We start from the raw sequence: 17,129 nt of genomic DNA, 5'->3' as shown, positions 1-17,129 counted from the left end.
TTCTTTGCGTCATGTGCTGTTTGGGGAGGGTTTTTTGGAAGGGACATCCTGCGTGACACTGCAGTGCCACTCCTAGATGGGCCCGGTGTTTGTGTCGGCCACTAGGGTCGCTTATCTTACTCACACAGCGACCTCGGTGCAAATTTTAGGACTAAAAATAATATTGTGAGGTGTGAGGTATTCAGAATAGACTGAAAATGAGTGGAAATTATGGTTTTTGAGGTTAATAATACTTTGGGATCAAAATGACCCCCAAATTCTATGATTTAAGCTGTTTTTTAGTGTTTTTGGAAAAAAACACCCGAATCCAAAACACACCCGAATCCGACAAAAAAAATTCGGTGAGGTTTTGCCAAAACGCGTTCGAACCCAAAACACGGCCGCGGAACCGAACCCAAAACCAAAACACAAAACCCGAAAAATTTCAGGCGCTCATCTCTACTGGGATCCCGGTGCTGGCAAAGTCAGGTAGACTTACTGACGGCATACTGAGTGTCGACCTCCCGTAAGAGCCAGATTAACAATGGAACTCTACCTCCCATATTGAAACACCCCTCCCAATAATTAGCAGACCCTTAACGTTTTGAGCAATATGTGCAATAAGTTAGACATCATCACTGTTGTACGGGCTCACATTGACAGGCAGTTGTTGAGTTGGGTTGGGTGCATTGTCTTACCATATCACAATCAAAATGATGCAATGAGAGGAGCTGTTCAAGGTGCACGCTTGACGCAGAAAGAAGAGCAGAGTAAGAGCCTCAATCACCACCGCTTCCTTCTGCATTTATATGTGAGGAAAAGGTGGAGGACTGTCTGACTGGGGTGGGAGACTATGTCTCCTGTACGGTCTAAAGTATTGGGTTACATTACAAGTAAAAAGGGGCTGCAAGAGGGAACATGGGTGACTGAGAGGACTGCCATTAGAAATTGTGGGGCCCGGAATTGACAAAATAGACAGGGCCCCTCCCCCCAAAAAAATAAAAAAACATTCTGCGGCACCGCTCCACCCCTATGTGATGTCATACATTGTGACATTACATATAGGTGGAGCATGTGGACCTACAGGAACAGTTCACAGAGAGCTGATGCACAGCTAAGACTTGTTTTAAGAAGTCCTCCCTGAGCATCAGCCTACTGTTGTTTTATAGCCTGGTGCAGCTCTCCAGGTATTAGTGGTAGGAGCCAGGGGTGGGCCCCGCTCCCTGTAAAGGCCCGGGACACTAGTCCCCACAGTCCCCCCCTGTTGGCTGCCCTGGTGACTGACATCCTAGTTTGGTCTACTTCATGTCATTGGCTGTTGCAGAGCTTGGTGGTTTTGGGAAGGAAAAGGAGATGGTTGGAGGGGAGTCCTAACTTCCTCATGGGTGCAAGGGCTCACCCACAGTCCTATCACTGACCAGGAGAACTTGTGTGACCTCATATGTACAGAACATCCCGTCACCCAGTTATCGCTTCACTTTGCAACCGACAAGGATTTACAGTATGCAGTTTCAGTTTGATACCGTCTGCTATTCCCTATTTATAAAATCCACCCGCCTCTCTCTCCGAGAAAAATCCGGGTAGCGCTGTACTAAATGGAGATCAATTCCGTTTCCGAGAAAAAGTTCTAAAAATGTAAAGCAAGAACATGATTTTTTTTCTTTTTGCATAATTAAGACAATCGCTGTTTATTTCAGTCTATTTAAGTTTCTATAAAAAAAAAATATATATATATATATATATATATATATATATAAATATATATTCCCGGCGAGCAATGTGCTTCAGTAGCCTGGAAGGAAGGAAATGATATTCTTCTAATAGGACCTCTTAATCAATATGTGCTTGTTGCTTTTCTGTTTAGCATTAGAGAATTGAAAACCAAAAAGAGACTTATGTAGAATCTGCATTTACTGTTCCCCCTCAGTTTTTGGTTTCCTGAGTGGGCCTCTAGAAGACTCAGAGAATTGTGTTTGGTAGGAACGACATAGGGAAAAACAAAAGTGGCTGCTAACAACCCCTTCCCCTTCCCCTCCCAAATCAGGGCCTGTATTGTAAGGATGTCTTTATTCCGAACATTCCTGTAGAAAGCTTGTCCTGAGATCCAGCCTCTGCTACTGGGGCCCGTCCAAGACGCTCTGAATCGGCTCTCTCATTAATATGACAATGGCGCTATTTCTAGTGCATCCTGCAAACAGTAATCCGGGCCTGGGAAAATATGCCGTATTGGGATAAGAATTCTGGGGGTTGGTGCTGGAGTTTTGTCTGTGACAGCGGAGGATAGTAATTACAGGTTACTCTGTGCTGCGTCCCATTGTGTAACACAGTAACTGGATGTTTTTACATTGATCCGGAGATTATAGCTAGCATTACTTATGGATGCATAACTCTGCTTTAGGGTCACAAGGACAGAATGACATATACCAAATTCCAGCTGACAATAGAGGTTGAAGGTCTATTATTGTAGGGATTTGGAACATAGAAGAAACACAAAGTAATTGAGAGGAACGTTATGGGTTGAATGGATTTTCAGGCCCCTGTGCTGCTGTCGGAGGCATGGCCAAATGAGTAGAGGTGTGGTCTCATTCTGTTGTAAATATCAGGGTTCTCCCGGATAGACTCAGGTACGTAGTACAAATTCCCCTCCCTCAGGGCCTCTGTAGATCAGCAAAACAGAATGTCAATTTCCTTCATACTCATAGACTTCGGTTTATGCTGCATTCTTAATAGATCACGGTGTCATGCAACAGGCAGCGTGGGGAGCCGGTACTGACAAGCATAAGAAGGTGCTTATTTGAGCATAGGGGGGTTTCTGAGTAACTGGAAACCCCCTCTAAGTGTGCCACTGGTTATTATACTCACTTTTATATAAATCAGTTTCCTACACCAAAGCCCAATGAAGACTCCATATGGCCCAATTCAACATACTGGCACAGGCCCCTTCCGACACAATATAAAATGGGTTAAGGTAATACGGACCCACTCGTGTCCGCTGGGCTTTTGGTTGCATAGTTGATAATTAAGCTTCAACCCCAAAATACATTATATGACCACACACACTACAAAAGTTGTTAACTTTGCTCTTTATTTTTAGGATTACATAACTATGGAGGAATAGTTTTGACTTCCTCCTTTCCGTGGAACATGGGATCACGTTGTATTCTGTGCCTTGCAGGTGGCATTGGCTGTGTTGGCCCAGACAAAGGGCAGGCACGAAAGTGTCTTGATGCCGTGGAGATTTACAATGTTGATGGCAATTTCTGGAGAGATGGTCCCGCTATGCCATACCCATTACTCTCTCTGAGAAGTAACTCGAGCAATGCGGGGACGGTGGAAGGCAAGCTGTATGTCTGCGGAGGATATCGGGGAGCAGGTATCACTTTTAAAATCTCATGAATGCATCCATTGATTTGCTGGATAACATACGGTTTTGCCCATATTCATAAAGCAGCAACGTTGTCACCTTATGGTGTCATTTATAGGGCCACAGTGGAGCCTTGTATGAAAAAAAAAAAAAATAGGCTTCTCACATCTCCAAAGTGTTTTACGAATTACTTGCCTAATTCTACACTATGCGGGTCATTCCGAGTTGATCGTAGCTGTGCTAAATTTAGCACAGCTACGATCAGGCACTCAGACATGCGGGGGGACGCCCAGCACAGGGCTAGTCCGCCCCGCATGTCAGTGCCGGCCCCCCTGCAGAAATGCAAAAGTATCGCACAGTGGCGATGCTTTTGCATCTCAGGAGTTACCTGCGGCTGGCCGGGAGATCCTCTTCGCTGCCCCGGGTTGCAGTGGCTGCGTGTGACATCGTGCAGCTGCCGCGACCTGCCCCCCCCCCCCCTCCCCAACGTTCCGGCCTCGCCTGCATTGGCCGGACTGTGTCCCCTAAACGGCGGCGTTAACAGGGCCGGCTCTACCATTAGGCAGCTTTAGGCGGCTGCCTAGGGGCGCCAGCTCCTGGAGGGCGCTGCTGAATTCATCTAGCAAAATCTGAAGGAAGTATCTGTATGCGGCCTCCTCCCTTTATACTAAGCTGGCTGCTGCTGCAGATCTAATCAGGTACAGCTACCGCCATCAGGCTGTACCACATCAGAGCCGCAACTAGGGGGGGGGGGGGGGGGGGGCTAGGGGGTCACGTGCCCCGGGTGCTGGGCAGTAGGGGGGCGCTAATGAGACCACTTCTGGTGCAGCACTGGCCTCGCTAGCTCCCCCAACAGTAAGTTACCTGCTGAATTTGTGCCTTGCCCCGGGTGACAGAAGTCCTAGTTTCGGCCCTGACCACATAGTAGTATCTAGACTCTCTGCACATGTTACAACTGCCCCACCTGCAGGGCAGCATAGTTTTGCCCATTAGTGTGCTTTTTTGGCTTGCTAACAAACCCGAAAAAAACCCTAAAGTACCAAAATTTTGTGACTGTGTTTACAATATACTTCATATACTATCACTTTAAAAGTCCTTGAGTGTTGTCCCTTTTCTCTGTAAATGTATAATGATGCTATTCACCACAGCCCACCTAGTGGCCATCTGCATCTCCCAAGAGGTGGTGGGGTTTACAGGTAAGGGGGCGCTAGACTGAAGCTTTGCCTAGGGTGCCGAGAGACCTTGCACCGGCCCTGGGCGTTAAGCCCCCTCCACCTCTGCCTCAGGCCGTCTGGCATGTGCCGGCGCACTGCGATAAACTGCAGCGAGCGATTGGGTCGGAATGACCCCCTTGACCCAATATTTTGCACGTTTGACCTTTACGTGTTCTCAGCTCCACTTAAAAGCAGGTACTAAATGTAATCATCCCAGTTCTATTCACAGATCACAATTTGGCGAAACGCGCATTTACAAATACTGTATAGTGTGGAATGGGCTTCCACAGAATGGTGAAGCAAATGTGTACTTTGCACTAGAGATGAGCGGGTTCGGTTCCTCTGAATCAGAGGAACCGAAATCAGGTTTTTTACACGGGTCCGAGCAGGCTCGGATCTTCCCGCCTTGCTCGGCTAACCCGAGCGCGCCCGAACGTCATCATCACGCTGTCGGATTCTCGCGAGGCTCGGATTCTATCGCGAGACTCGGATTCTATATAAGGAGCCGCGCGTCGCCGCCATTTTCACACGTGCATTGAGAGTCATAGGGAGAGGACGTGGCTGGCGTCCTCTCCGTTTAGAGAAGAGAGAGACACAGTATTTTGGGGAGCATTATTAGGAGGAGTACTACTATACTGTATACTACTATACTACTTGCTGAAGTGATATTTATACTAGATTAGATAATAGATAGTGTGACTGTAAGTGTATTATCTGACTTGTGGGGGAGACACTGACAGTGGGGAGCAGTTAGAGTCTGAGAGCAGGACTCAGGAGTACATATAACGTACAGTGCACACTTTTGCTGCCAGAGTCAGTGCCACACTGCCATTGTTGTGACCACACTGACCACCAGTATAATAATATATTTTGTGATTGTCTGCTTAGGCCTCGGAGTACTAGTTGCAAGTTGCAACGTGACCTGAAGTGACCACCAGTTTAATAATCAATCACCACCAGTTTAATATATATATATATATATATATATATATATATATATATATAATTGTATATTATATATATATATATATATATATATATATATATATGACATTGTATACCACCTACCCGTGGTTTTTTTTTTTTTTTCATTCTTCTTTATACATACTACTATAGTAGCTTACTGTAGCAGTCTGCGGTGCTGTGCTGACCTGACAGTGTCCAGCAGGTCCGTCATCAGTCATTACATAATAAATATATATAGTACCTGTCCGGCTGCAGTACTAGTGATATTATATTGATTTCATCTCATTATCAATAATTTATCATCCAGTCTGGACTCTATATTAGCAGCAGACACAGTACGTTAGTCCACGGCTGTAGCTACCTCTGTGTCGGCACTCGGCAGTCCATCCATAATTGTATACCACCTACCCGTGTTTTTTTTTTTCTTTCTTCTTTGTACATACTACTATAGAGTATAGTAGCTTACTGTAGCAGTCTGCGGTGCTGCTGAGCTGACAGTCTTCCAGCAGGTCCGTCATCAGTCATCATTACCTAATAAATATATTATCTACCTGTCCGGCTGCAGTACTAGTGATATTATATATACATACATATATATATTGATTTCATCTCATTATCAATCATCCAGTCTATATTAGCAGCAGACACAGTACGTTAGTCCACGGCTGTAGCTACCTCTGTGTCGGCACTCGGCAGTCCATCCATAATTGTATACCACCTACCCGTGGTTTTTTTTTTTTTTTTTCTTCTTTGTACATACTACTATAGTATAGTAGCTTACTGTAGCAGTCTGCGGTGCTGCTGAGCTGACAGTGTCCAGCAGGTCCGTCATCAGTCATCATTACCTAATAAATATATTATCTACCTGTCCGGCTGCAGTACTAGTGATATTATATATACATACATATATATATATTGATTTCATCTCATTATCAATCATCCAGTCTATATTAGCAGCAGACACAGTACGTTAGTCCACGGCTGTAGCTACCTCTGTGTCGGCACTCGGCAGTCCATCCATAATTGTATACCACCTACCCGTGGTTTTTTTTTTTCTTTCTTCTTTGTACATACTACTATAGTATAGTAGCTTACTGTAGCAGTCTGCGGTGCTGCTGAGCTGACAGTGTCCAGCAGGTCCGTCATCAGTCATCATTACCTAATAAATATATTATCTACCTGTCCGGCTGCAGTACTAGTGATATTATATATACATACATATATATATATTGATTTCATATCATTATCATCCAGTCTATATTAGCAGCAGACACAGTACGGTAGTCCACGGCTGTAGCTACCTCTGTGTCGGCACTCGGCAGTCCATCCATAATTGTATACCACCTACCCGTGGTTTTTTTTTTCTTTCTTCTTTGTACATACTACTATAGTATAGTAGCTTACTGTAGCAGTCTGCGGTGCTGCTGAGCTGACAGTGTCCAGCAGGTCCGTCATCAGTCATCATTACCTAATAAATATATTATCTACCTGTCCGGCTGCAGTACTAGTGATATTATATATACATACATATATATATTGATTTCATATCATTATCATCCAGTCTATATTAGCAGCAGACACAGTACGTTAGTCCACGGCTGTAGCTACCTCTGTGTCGGCACTCGGCAGTCCATCCATAAGTATACTAGTATCCATCCATCTCCATTGTTTACCTGAGGTGCCTTTTAGTTGTGCCTATTAAAATATGGAGAACAAAAATGTTGAGGTTCCAAAATTAGGGAAAGATCAAGATCCACTTCCACCTCGTGCTGAAGCTGCTGCCACTAGTCATGGCCGAGACGATGAAATGCCAGCAACGTCGTCTGCCAAGGCCGATGCCCAATGTCATAGTACAGAGCATGTCAAATCCAAAACACCAAATATCAGTAAAAAAAGGACTCCAAAACCTAAAATAAAATTGTCGTCGGAGAAGCGTAAACTTGCCAATATGCCATTTACCACACGGAGTGGCAAGGAACGGCTGAGGCCCTGGCCTATGTTCATGGCTAGTGGTTCAGCTTCACATGAGGATGGAAGCACTCAGCCTCTCGCTAGAAAAATGAAAAGACTCAAGCTGGCAAAAGCAGTAGCACCGCAAAGAACTGTGCGTTCTTCGAAATCCCAAATCCACAAGGAGAGTCCGACTCCAATTGTGTCGGTTGCGATGCCTGACCTTCCCAACACTGGACGTGAAGAGCATGCGCCTTCCACCATTTGCACGCCCCCTGCAAGTGCTGGAAGGAGCACCCGCAGTCCAGTTCCTGATAGTCAGATTGAAGATGTCAGTGTTGAAGTACACCAGGATGAGGAGGATATGGGTGTTGCTGGCGCTGGGGAGGAAATTGACCAGGAGGATTCTGATGGTGAGGTGGTTTGTTTAAGTCAGGCACCCGGGGAGACACCTGTTGTCCGTGGGAGGAATATGGCCACTGACATGCCTGGTGAAAATACCAAAAAAATCAGCTCTTCGGTGTGGAAGTATTTCAACAGAAATGCGGACAACAGGTGTCAAGCCGTGTGTTGCCTTTGTCAAGCTGTAATAAGTAGGGGTAAGGACGTTAACCACCTCGGAACATCCTCCCTTATACGTCACCTGCAGCGCATTCATAATAAGTCAGTGACAAGTTCAAAAACTTTGGGTGACAGCGGAAGCAGTCCACTGACCAGTAAATCCCTTCCTCTTGTAACCAAGCTCACGCAAACCACCCCACCAACTCCCTCAGTGTCAATTTCCTCCTTCCCCAGGAATGCCAATAGTCCTGCAGGCCATGTCACTGGCAATTCTGACGATTCCTCTCCTGCCTGGGATTCCTCCGATGCATCCTTGCGTGTAACGCCTACTGCTGCTGGCGCTGCTGTTGTTGCTGCTGGGAGTCGATGGTCATCCCAGAGGGGAAGTCGTAAGACCACTTTTACTACTTCCACCAAGCAATTGACTGTCCAACAGTCCTTTGCGAGGAAGATGAAATATCACAGCAGTCATCCTACTGCAAAGCGGATAACTGAGGCCTTGGCATCCTGGGTGGTGAGAAACGTGGTTCCGGTATCCATCATTACTGCAGAGCCAACTAGAGACTTGTTGGAGGTACTGTGTCCCCGGTACCAAATACCATCTAGGTTCCATTTCTCTAGGCAGGCGATACCGAAAATGTACACAGACCTCAGAAAAAGAGTCACCAGTGTCCTAAAAAATGCAGCTGTACCCAATGTCCACTTAACCACGGACATGTGGACAAGTGGAGCAGGGCAGGGTCAGGACTATATGACTGTGACAGCCCACTGGGTAGATGTATGGACTCCCGCCGCAAGAACAGCAGCGGCGGCACCAGTAGCAGCATCTCGCAAACGCCAACTCTTTCCTAGGCAGGCTACGCTTTGTATCACCGCTTTCCAGAATACGCACACAGCTGAAAACCTCTTACGGCAACTGAGGAAGATCATCGCGGAATGGCTTACCCCAATTGGACTCTCCTGTGGATTTGTGGCATCGGACAACGCCAGCAATATTGTGTGTGCATTAAATATGGGCAAATTCCAGCACGTCCCATGTTTTGCACATACCTTGAATTTGGTGGTGCAGAATTATTTAAAAAACGACAGGGGCGTGCAAGAGATGCTGTCGGTGGCCAGAAGAATTGCGGGACACTTTCGGCGTACAGGCACCACGTACAGAAGACTGGAGCACCACCAAAAACTACTGAACCTGCCCTGCCATCATCTGAAGCAAGAAGTGGTAACGAGGTGGAATTCAACCCTCTATATGCTTCAGAGGTTGGAGGAGCAGCAAAAGGCCATTCAAGCCTATACAATTGAGCACGATATAGGAGGTGGAATGCACCTGTCTCAAGCGCAGTGGAGAATGATTTCAACGTTGTGCAAGGTTCTGATGCCCTTTGAACTTGCCACACGTGAAGTCAGTTCAGACACTGCCAGCCTGAGTCAGGTCATTCCCCTCATCAGGCTTTTGCAGAAGAAGCTGGAGACATTGAAGGAGGAGCTAACACGGAGCGATTCCGCTAGGCATGTGGGACTTGTGGATGGAGCCCTTAATTCGCTTAACAAGGATTCACGGGTGGTCAATCTGTTGAAATCAGAGCACTACATTTTGGCCACCGTGCTCGATCCTAGATTTAAAGCCTACCTTGGATCTCTCTTTCCGGCAGACACAAGTCTGCTGGGGTTGAAAGACCTGCTGGTGAGAAAATTGTCAAGTCAAGCGGAACGCGACCTGTCAACATCTCCTCCTTCACATTCTCCCGCAACTGGGGGTGCGAGGAAAAAACTCAGAATTCCGAGCCCACCCGCTGGCGGTGATGCAGGGCAGTCTGGAGCGACTGCTGATGCTGACATCTGGTCCGGACTGAAGGACCTGACAACGATTACGGACATGTCGTCTACTGTCACTGCATATGATTCTCTCAACATTGAAAGAATGGTGGAGGATTATATGAGTGACCGCATCCAAGTAGGCACGTCACACAGTCCGTACTTATACTGGCAGGAAAAAGAGGCAATTTGGAGGCCCTTGCACAAACTGGCTTTATTCTACCTAAGTTGTCCTCCCACAAGTGTGTACTCCGAAAGAGTGTTTAGTGCCGCCGCTCACCTTGTCAGCAATCGGCGTACGAGGTTACATCCAGAAAATGTGGAGAAGATGATGTTCATTAAAATGAATTATAATCAATTCCTCCGTGGAGACATTGACCAGCAGCAATTGCCTCCACAAAGTACACAGGGAGCTGAGATGGTGGATTCCAGTGGGGACGAATTGATAATCTGTGAGGAGGGGGATGTACACGGTGATATATCGGAGGATGATGATGAGGTGGACATCTTGCCTCTGTAGAGCCAGTTTGTGCAAGGAGAGATTAATTGCTTCTTTTTTGGTGGGGGTCCAAACCAACCCGTCATTTCAGTCACAGTCGTGTGGCAGACCCTGTCACTGAAATGATGGGTTGGTTAAAGTGTGCATGTCCTGTTTATACAACATAAGGGTGGGTGGGAGGGCCCAAGGACAATTCCATCTTGCACCTCTTTTTTCTTTAATTTTTCTTTGCGTCATGTGCTGTTTGTGGAATGTTTTTTGGAAGGGCCATCCTGCGTGACACTGCAGTGCCACTCCTAGATGGGCCCGGTGTTTGTGTCGGCCACTAGGGTCGCTTATCTTACTCACACAGCTACCTCATTGCGCCTCTTTTTTTCTTTGCGTCATGTGCTGTTTGGGGAGGGTTTTTTGGAAGGGACATCCTGCGTGACACTGCAGTGCCACTCCTAGATGGGCCCGGTGTTTGTGTCGGCCACTAGGGTCGCTTATCTTACTCACACAGCTACCTCATTGCGCCTCTTTTTTTCTTTGCGTCATGTGCTGTTTGGGGAGGGTTTTTTGGAAGGGACATCCTGCGTGACACTGCAGTGCCACTCCTAGATGGGCCCGGTGTTTGTGTCGGCCACTAGGGTCGCTTATCTTACTCACACAGCTACCTCATTGCGCCTCTTTTTTTCTTTGCGTCATGTGCTGTTTGGGGAGGGTTTTTTGGAAGGGCCATCCTGCGTGACACTGCAGTGCCACTCCTAGATGGGCCCGGTGTTTGTGTCGGCCACTAGGGTCGCTTATCTTACTCACACAGCTACCTCATTGCGCCTCTTTTTTTCTTTGCGTCATGTGCTGTTTGGAGAGGGTTTTTTGGAAGGGCCATCCTGCGTGACACTGCAGTGCCACTCCTAGATGGGCCCGGTGTTTGTGTCGGCCACTAGGGTCGCTTATCTTACTCACACAGCTACCTCATTGCGCCTCTTTTTTTCTTTGCGTCATGTGCTGTTTGGGGAGGGTTTTTTGGAAGGGCCATCCTGCGTGACACTGCAGTGCCACTCCTAGATGGGCCCGGTGTTTGTGTCGGCCACTAGGGTCGCTTATCTTACTCACACAGCTACCTCATTGCGCCTCTTTTTTTCTTTGCGTCATGTGCTGTTTGGGGAGGGTTTTTTGGAAGGGCCATCCTGCGTGACACTGCAGTGCCACTCCTAGATGGGCCCGGTGTTTGTGTCGGCCACTAGGGTCGCTTATCTTACTCACACAGCTACCTCATTGCGCCTCTTTTTTTCTTTGCGTCATGTGCTGTTTGGGGAGGGTTTTTTGGAAGGGCCATCCTGCGTGACACTGCAGTGCCACTCCTAGATGGGCCCGGTGTTTGTGTCGGCCACTAGGGTCGCTTATCTTACTCACACAGCTACCTCATTGCGCCTCTTTTTTTCTTTGCGTCATGTGCTGTTTGGGGAGGGTTTTTTGGAAGGGCCATCCTGCGTGACACTGCAGTGCCACTCCTAGATGGGCCCGGTGTTTGTGTCGGCCACTAGGGTCGCTTATCTTACTCACACAGCTACCTCATTGCGCCTCTTTTTTTCTTTGCGTCATGTGCTGTTTGGGGAGGGTTTTTTGGAAGGGCCATCCTGCGTGACACTGCAGTGCCACTCCTAGATGGGCCCGGTGTTTGTGTCGGCCACTAGGGTCGCTTATCTTACTCACACAGCTACCTCATTGCGCCTCTTTTTTTCTTTGCGTCATGTGCTGTTTGGAGAGGGTTTTTTGGAAGGGCCATCCTGCGTGACACTGCAGTGCCACTCCTAGATGGGCCCGGTGTTTGTGTCGGCCACTAGGGTCGCTTATCTTACTCACACAGCTACCTCATTGCGCCTCTTTTTTTCTTTGCGTCATGTGCTGTTTGGGGAGGGTTTTTTGGAAGGGCCATCCTGCGTGACACTGCAGTGCCACTCCTAGATGGGCCCGGTGTTTGTGTCGGCCACTAGGGTCGCTTATCTTACTCACACAGCTACCTCATTGCGCCTCTTTTTTTCTTTGCGTCATGTGCTGTTTGGGGAGGGTTTTTTGGAAGGGCCATCCTGCGTGACACTGCAGTGCCACTCCTAGATGGGCCCGGTGTTTGTGTCGGCCACTAGGGTCGCTTATCTTACTCACATAGCTACCTCATTGCGCCTCTTTTTTTCTTTGCGTCATGTGCTGTTTGGGGAGGGTTTTTTGGAAGGGCCATCCTGCGTGACACTGCAGTGCCACTCCTAGATGGGCCCGGTGTTTGTGTCGGCCACTAGGGTCGCTTATCTTACTCACACAGCTACCTCATTGCGCCTCTTTTTTTCTTTGCGTCACGTGCTGTTTGGGGAGGGTTTTTTGGAAGGGCCATCCTGCGTGACACTGCAGTGCCACTCCTAGATGGGCCCGGTGTTTGTGTCGGCCACTAGGGTTGCTTATCTTACTCACACAGCTACCTCATTGCGCCTCTTTTTTTCTTTGCGTCATGTGCTGTTTGGGGAGGGTTTTTTGGAAGGGACATCCTGCGTGACACTGCAGTGCCTCTCCTAGATGGGCCCGGTGTTTGTGTTGGCCACTAGGGTCGCTTATCTTACTCACACAGCTACCTCATTGCGCCTCTTTTTTTCTTTGCGTCATGTGCTGTTTGGGGAGGGTTTTTTGGAAGGGCCATCCTGCGTGACACTGCAGTGCCACTCCTAGATGGGCCCGGTGTTTGTGTCGGCCACTAGGGTCGCTTATCTTACTCACACAGCTACCTCATTGCGCCTCTTTTTTTCTTTGCGTCATGTGCTGTTTGGGGAGGGTTTTTTGGAAGGGACATCCTGCGTGACACTGCAGTGCCACTCCTAGATGGGCCCGGTGTTTGTGTCGGCCACTAGGGTCGCTTATCTTACTCACACAGCTACCTCATTGCGCCTCTTTTTTTCTTTGCGTCATGTGCTGTTTGGGGGGGGTTTTTTGGAAGGGACATCCTGCGTGACACTGCAGTGCCACTCCTAGATGGGCCCGGTGTTTGTGTCGGCCACTAGGGTCGCTTAGCTTAGTCATCCAGCGACCTAGGTGCAAATTTTAGGACTAAAAATAATATTGTGAGGTGTGAGGTATTCAGAATAGACTGAAAATGAGTGTAAATTATGGTTTTTGAGGTTAATAATACTTTGGGATCAAAATGACCCCCAAATTCTATGATTTAAGCTGTTTTTTAGTGTTTTTAAAAAAAAAACACCCGAATCCAAAACACACCCGAATCCGACAAAAAAAATTCGGTGAGGTTTTGCCAAAACGCGGTCGAACCCAAAACACGGCCGCGGAACCGAACCCAAAACCAAAACACAAAACCCGAAAAATTTCCGGCGCTCATCTCTACTTTGCACCTCTGCAAAACTGCCCAGCGCAAAACTAAATGTAATCATCGCTGTGATATTATGGGGCATGTCAACACTGATTTAATGTTGACATGGTGAGAATATCGACACTGTGTTATTGTGTTAAGTCTATACCTAACCCTAAACCCTGGCCCTAGCCCCTAAACCTAACATCTAAGCCTAACTTTAATACTGACGTTTTGACAATGTTCTCATTTCATACGCCGACATTCTGTATTGTTGAAATATTTTCACCACTTTGACATCATAAATGTCGACATTCTAGTGTCAACATTATATATATATTGACATGTTGAATTGAAGACTGCATCCCGATCACAGTAGACAGTGGCGTCACTGTGCGAGTGTGGCCACACCCGGGTGTCACCCATCAAGGGGTGATACCAAAATTCCAGCTCCTCCTCAGTGACAGGAGTCGGCTGCTGCACTGTAACATTACTGCTGTACTCGGCTCCTGTCACAGTGTGGGAGCCGACACTGCACCCAGTCTCTGGGGAGCAGCCCCGCATCTCCGGGACCCCCAGAGTGATGAAAATGGGGGTCAGGTCATGAGGCCATGCCACCTCCCGAGAGGCCAGTGGCGTAACTGCAGAGGGTGCAGGGGGTGCAGCTGCTATGGGACCCTGGCTTCTTCTGTCTGACCCCCCCCCCTCTCTCTCTCTCCTTGACACCCTTTATCTCTCTCTCACTGACGCTCTCACTCTCTCATTCTCTTTCCCTCCCTCCCTGACACTCTCACTCACTCTCGCTTCCCTCCCTCTCTCTCTTGCTTCTCCCACCCCTCACTCTCACACACCCTCTCTCTCTCCCTGATGCCCTGTCTCTCCCCTCTCATCCTTTTCTTTATCTTTCTTTCTCCCTGACAACCTCTCTCTCATTCTCTCTTTTTCCATGAAACCCTCCTCTCTCTTTCTCGCTCCTCTATCTCTTACTCCCCTCGACACCCTCTTGGTCTCTCTCTCTCTCTCTCACTCCCCTCGCACTCTTTCACTTGCTCCCCTAAGTGGCACAAGAGGAGGGGGGTCACTTTCAAGATTTTGCTATGGGGCCCACAAGGTTCTAGTTACGCCCCCTTTTTGCCAGGCACCAGGTGTCACAGACCATAGTGACACTCCTGACGGTAGGATCAAAAATAGAACAAAATAAATAAGTCTGTATATGGACCATAGTTTTATTGTTCATTTTTTACATTTTCCGTAATAATAGTATGTGACAAGTATATGTGAACAATGGATGCTGAGCTTGTGTTATGTTTTTTTATTTTTTTTACATTTTGTATATACAGTGTCCCGATCGCCCGCTGTCCCTGTGAATTAGGCCCATTGTGCTGCTGTCCCAGTCTCAAATCACAGGCAGACTGAAACAGGTTTTGCTCAAGAATATCCCTGTATTTAGCACCATCCATCTTTCCCTCGACTTGAAACAGTTTCCCAGTCCCTGCTGCTGAAAAACATCCCCACAGCATGATGCTGCCACCACCATGTTTCACTGTGGGGATGGTGTTCTTGGGTTGATGGGATGTGTTGGGTTTGCACCAGACATAGCGTTTTCCTTGGTGGCCGAAAAGTTCAATTTTAGTCTCATCTGACCAGAGCACCTTCCTCCATACATTTGGGGAGTCGTCCACATGCCTTTTGGCAAACTCAAAACGTGCCTTCTTATTTTTAACACTAAGTAATGGCTTTTTTCTGACCACTCTTCCATAAAGCCCAGCTCTATGGAGTGTACGGCTTATTGTGGTCACATGCGCAGATAGACCAGTCTCTGCTGTGGAACTCTGCAGCTCCTTCAGGGTTACCTTTGGTCTCTGTGCTGCCTCTGTGATAAATGCCCTCCTTGCCCGGTCTGTGAGTTTTGGTGGCCGGCCCTCTCTTGGCAGGTTTGTTGTGGTACCATGTTCTTTCCATTTGAATATGATGGATTTGATGGTGCTCCGGGGGATCATCAAAGGTTTTGATATTTTTTTATAACCCAACCCTGACTTGTACTTCTCAACAACTTTGTCCCTGGCTTGTTTGGAGAGCTCCTTGGTCTTCATGGTGTGATGCCTCTTGCTTAGTGGTGTTGCAGCCTCTGGGGCCTTTCAGAAAAGGTGTGTTTATACTGACAGATCATGTGACACTTATACCCCTTTCACATCGCACAAATAACCCGGTATCGACACGGCATATTGCCGTGTCGACCCGGGTCAGTGTGCGATGTGAAAGGTCCTTGGTCGTTTTAGCGGGTCGCCTGACCCGGTAATTCAACCCGGTAAAAAAGAAGGGTTTTACCCGGGTTGATTACCGGGTCAGGTGCGGTGTGAATGGGAGCCGTGTCGATGCGACACGGTTCCCATTCACAGCATAGGGAGAGGCGGCGCAGGAGATGAGCTCATCTCCCGGCGCCGCCTCCACCCCCGCCCCTGCTGCTGCTGCTCCTTCCGCTGCTATGGCAACCGACCCGGTATATTGCCGGGTCGGAAAGCCAGCAGCGGAGCGCAAATGCCGGATCCCACCCGGTAAGTACACGTTTGTCTTACCGGGTAGGATCCGGCATTTGCGGTCTGAAAGAAGCATTAGATTGCGCACAGGTGGACTTCATTTCACTAATTATGTGACTTCTGAAGGTAATTGGTTGCACCAGAACTTTTGAGGGGCTTCATAGCAAAGGGGGTGAATACAAATGCACATGCCAATTTTCAACTTTTTATTTATAAAAATTATTTTTTATATACATTTTTCTCATTTCACTTCACTAACTCAGACTATTTTGTGCAGATCCACCACATAAAATTCAGATTAAAAGAAAAAAATTAAATTACAGGTTGTAATGTAACATAGGTAAAAAGCCAAGGGGGGGAGGGGGAGGGGGGGGAATACTTTAGCAAGGCACTGTAGCACACGTATTGCATTTATACATAGCAGCAGATCTTATTAAATAGCACTTATATTCATTACATCACAAATGTAAAGCTTTGCAAATCTTGGTTGTACAAATTGCAAATGTCAGCGAAGGGTACCTAGGTAGGAAATGACTGAGATACACTGTTGTAGACTTTTTCCTGGTGACTTTAGGGGTACATTTACTAAGCAGTAATAAGAGCGGAGAAGTGAGCCAGTGGAGAAGTTGCCCATGGCAACCAATCAGTACTAAAGTTACATCTATAATTTGCATACTATAAAATGATACAGAGCTGCTGATTGGTTGATGGGGAAATTTCTCCACTGGCTCACTTCTCCGTTCTTATCACTGCGTAGTAAATGTCCCCCTGAAAACTGCTTGTCTGATACAAACTGGAGAGTAAGTGAGTCCTGTACTTTGCCAAAAAAAAAAAGGCATAGTTCCAGATAAGGAGATCTACGCAAGCCTGATGTTACATCATTGAGGTGTTCAGATCTGCGCAGATCTCAGCT

General features: G+C 47.4%; 1 protein-coding gene across 2 annotated transcripts in view; it reads left to right on the top strand.

The window, feature by feature from the left end:
- The window catches only part of KBTBD12 (kelch repeat and BTB domain containing 12), a 156,752-nt gene that overhangs the window by 54,580 nt on the left and 85,043 nt on the right, over positions 1-17,129 (top strand). Inside the window, exon 5 of one of the 2 annotated variants that reach the window (XM_063941175.1) lies at positions 3,155-3,352. The exons of the other annotated variant lie outside the window; for it this stretch is intronic. Coding sequence (XP_063797245.1) covers positions 3,155-3,352 — 198 coding nt within the window. The remainder of the gene's footprint in view (positions 1-3,154; positions 3,353-17,129) is intronic. 2 annotated transcript variants of the gene reach the window in all.

Source organism: Pseudophryne corroboree, chromosome 9, assembly GCF_028390025.1.
Source record: "Pseudophryne corroboree isolate aPseCor3 chromosome 9, aPseCor3.hap2, whole genome shotgun sequence".
Lineage (NCBI taxonomy): Eukaryota > Metazoa > Chordata > Amphibia > Anura > Myobatrachidae > Pseudophryne > Pseudophryne corroboree.
The sequence above is the reverse complement of the archived record's forward strand: the minus strand, read 5'-3'. Positions and strand labels throughout refer to the sequence as shown.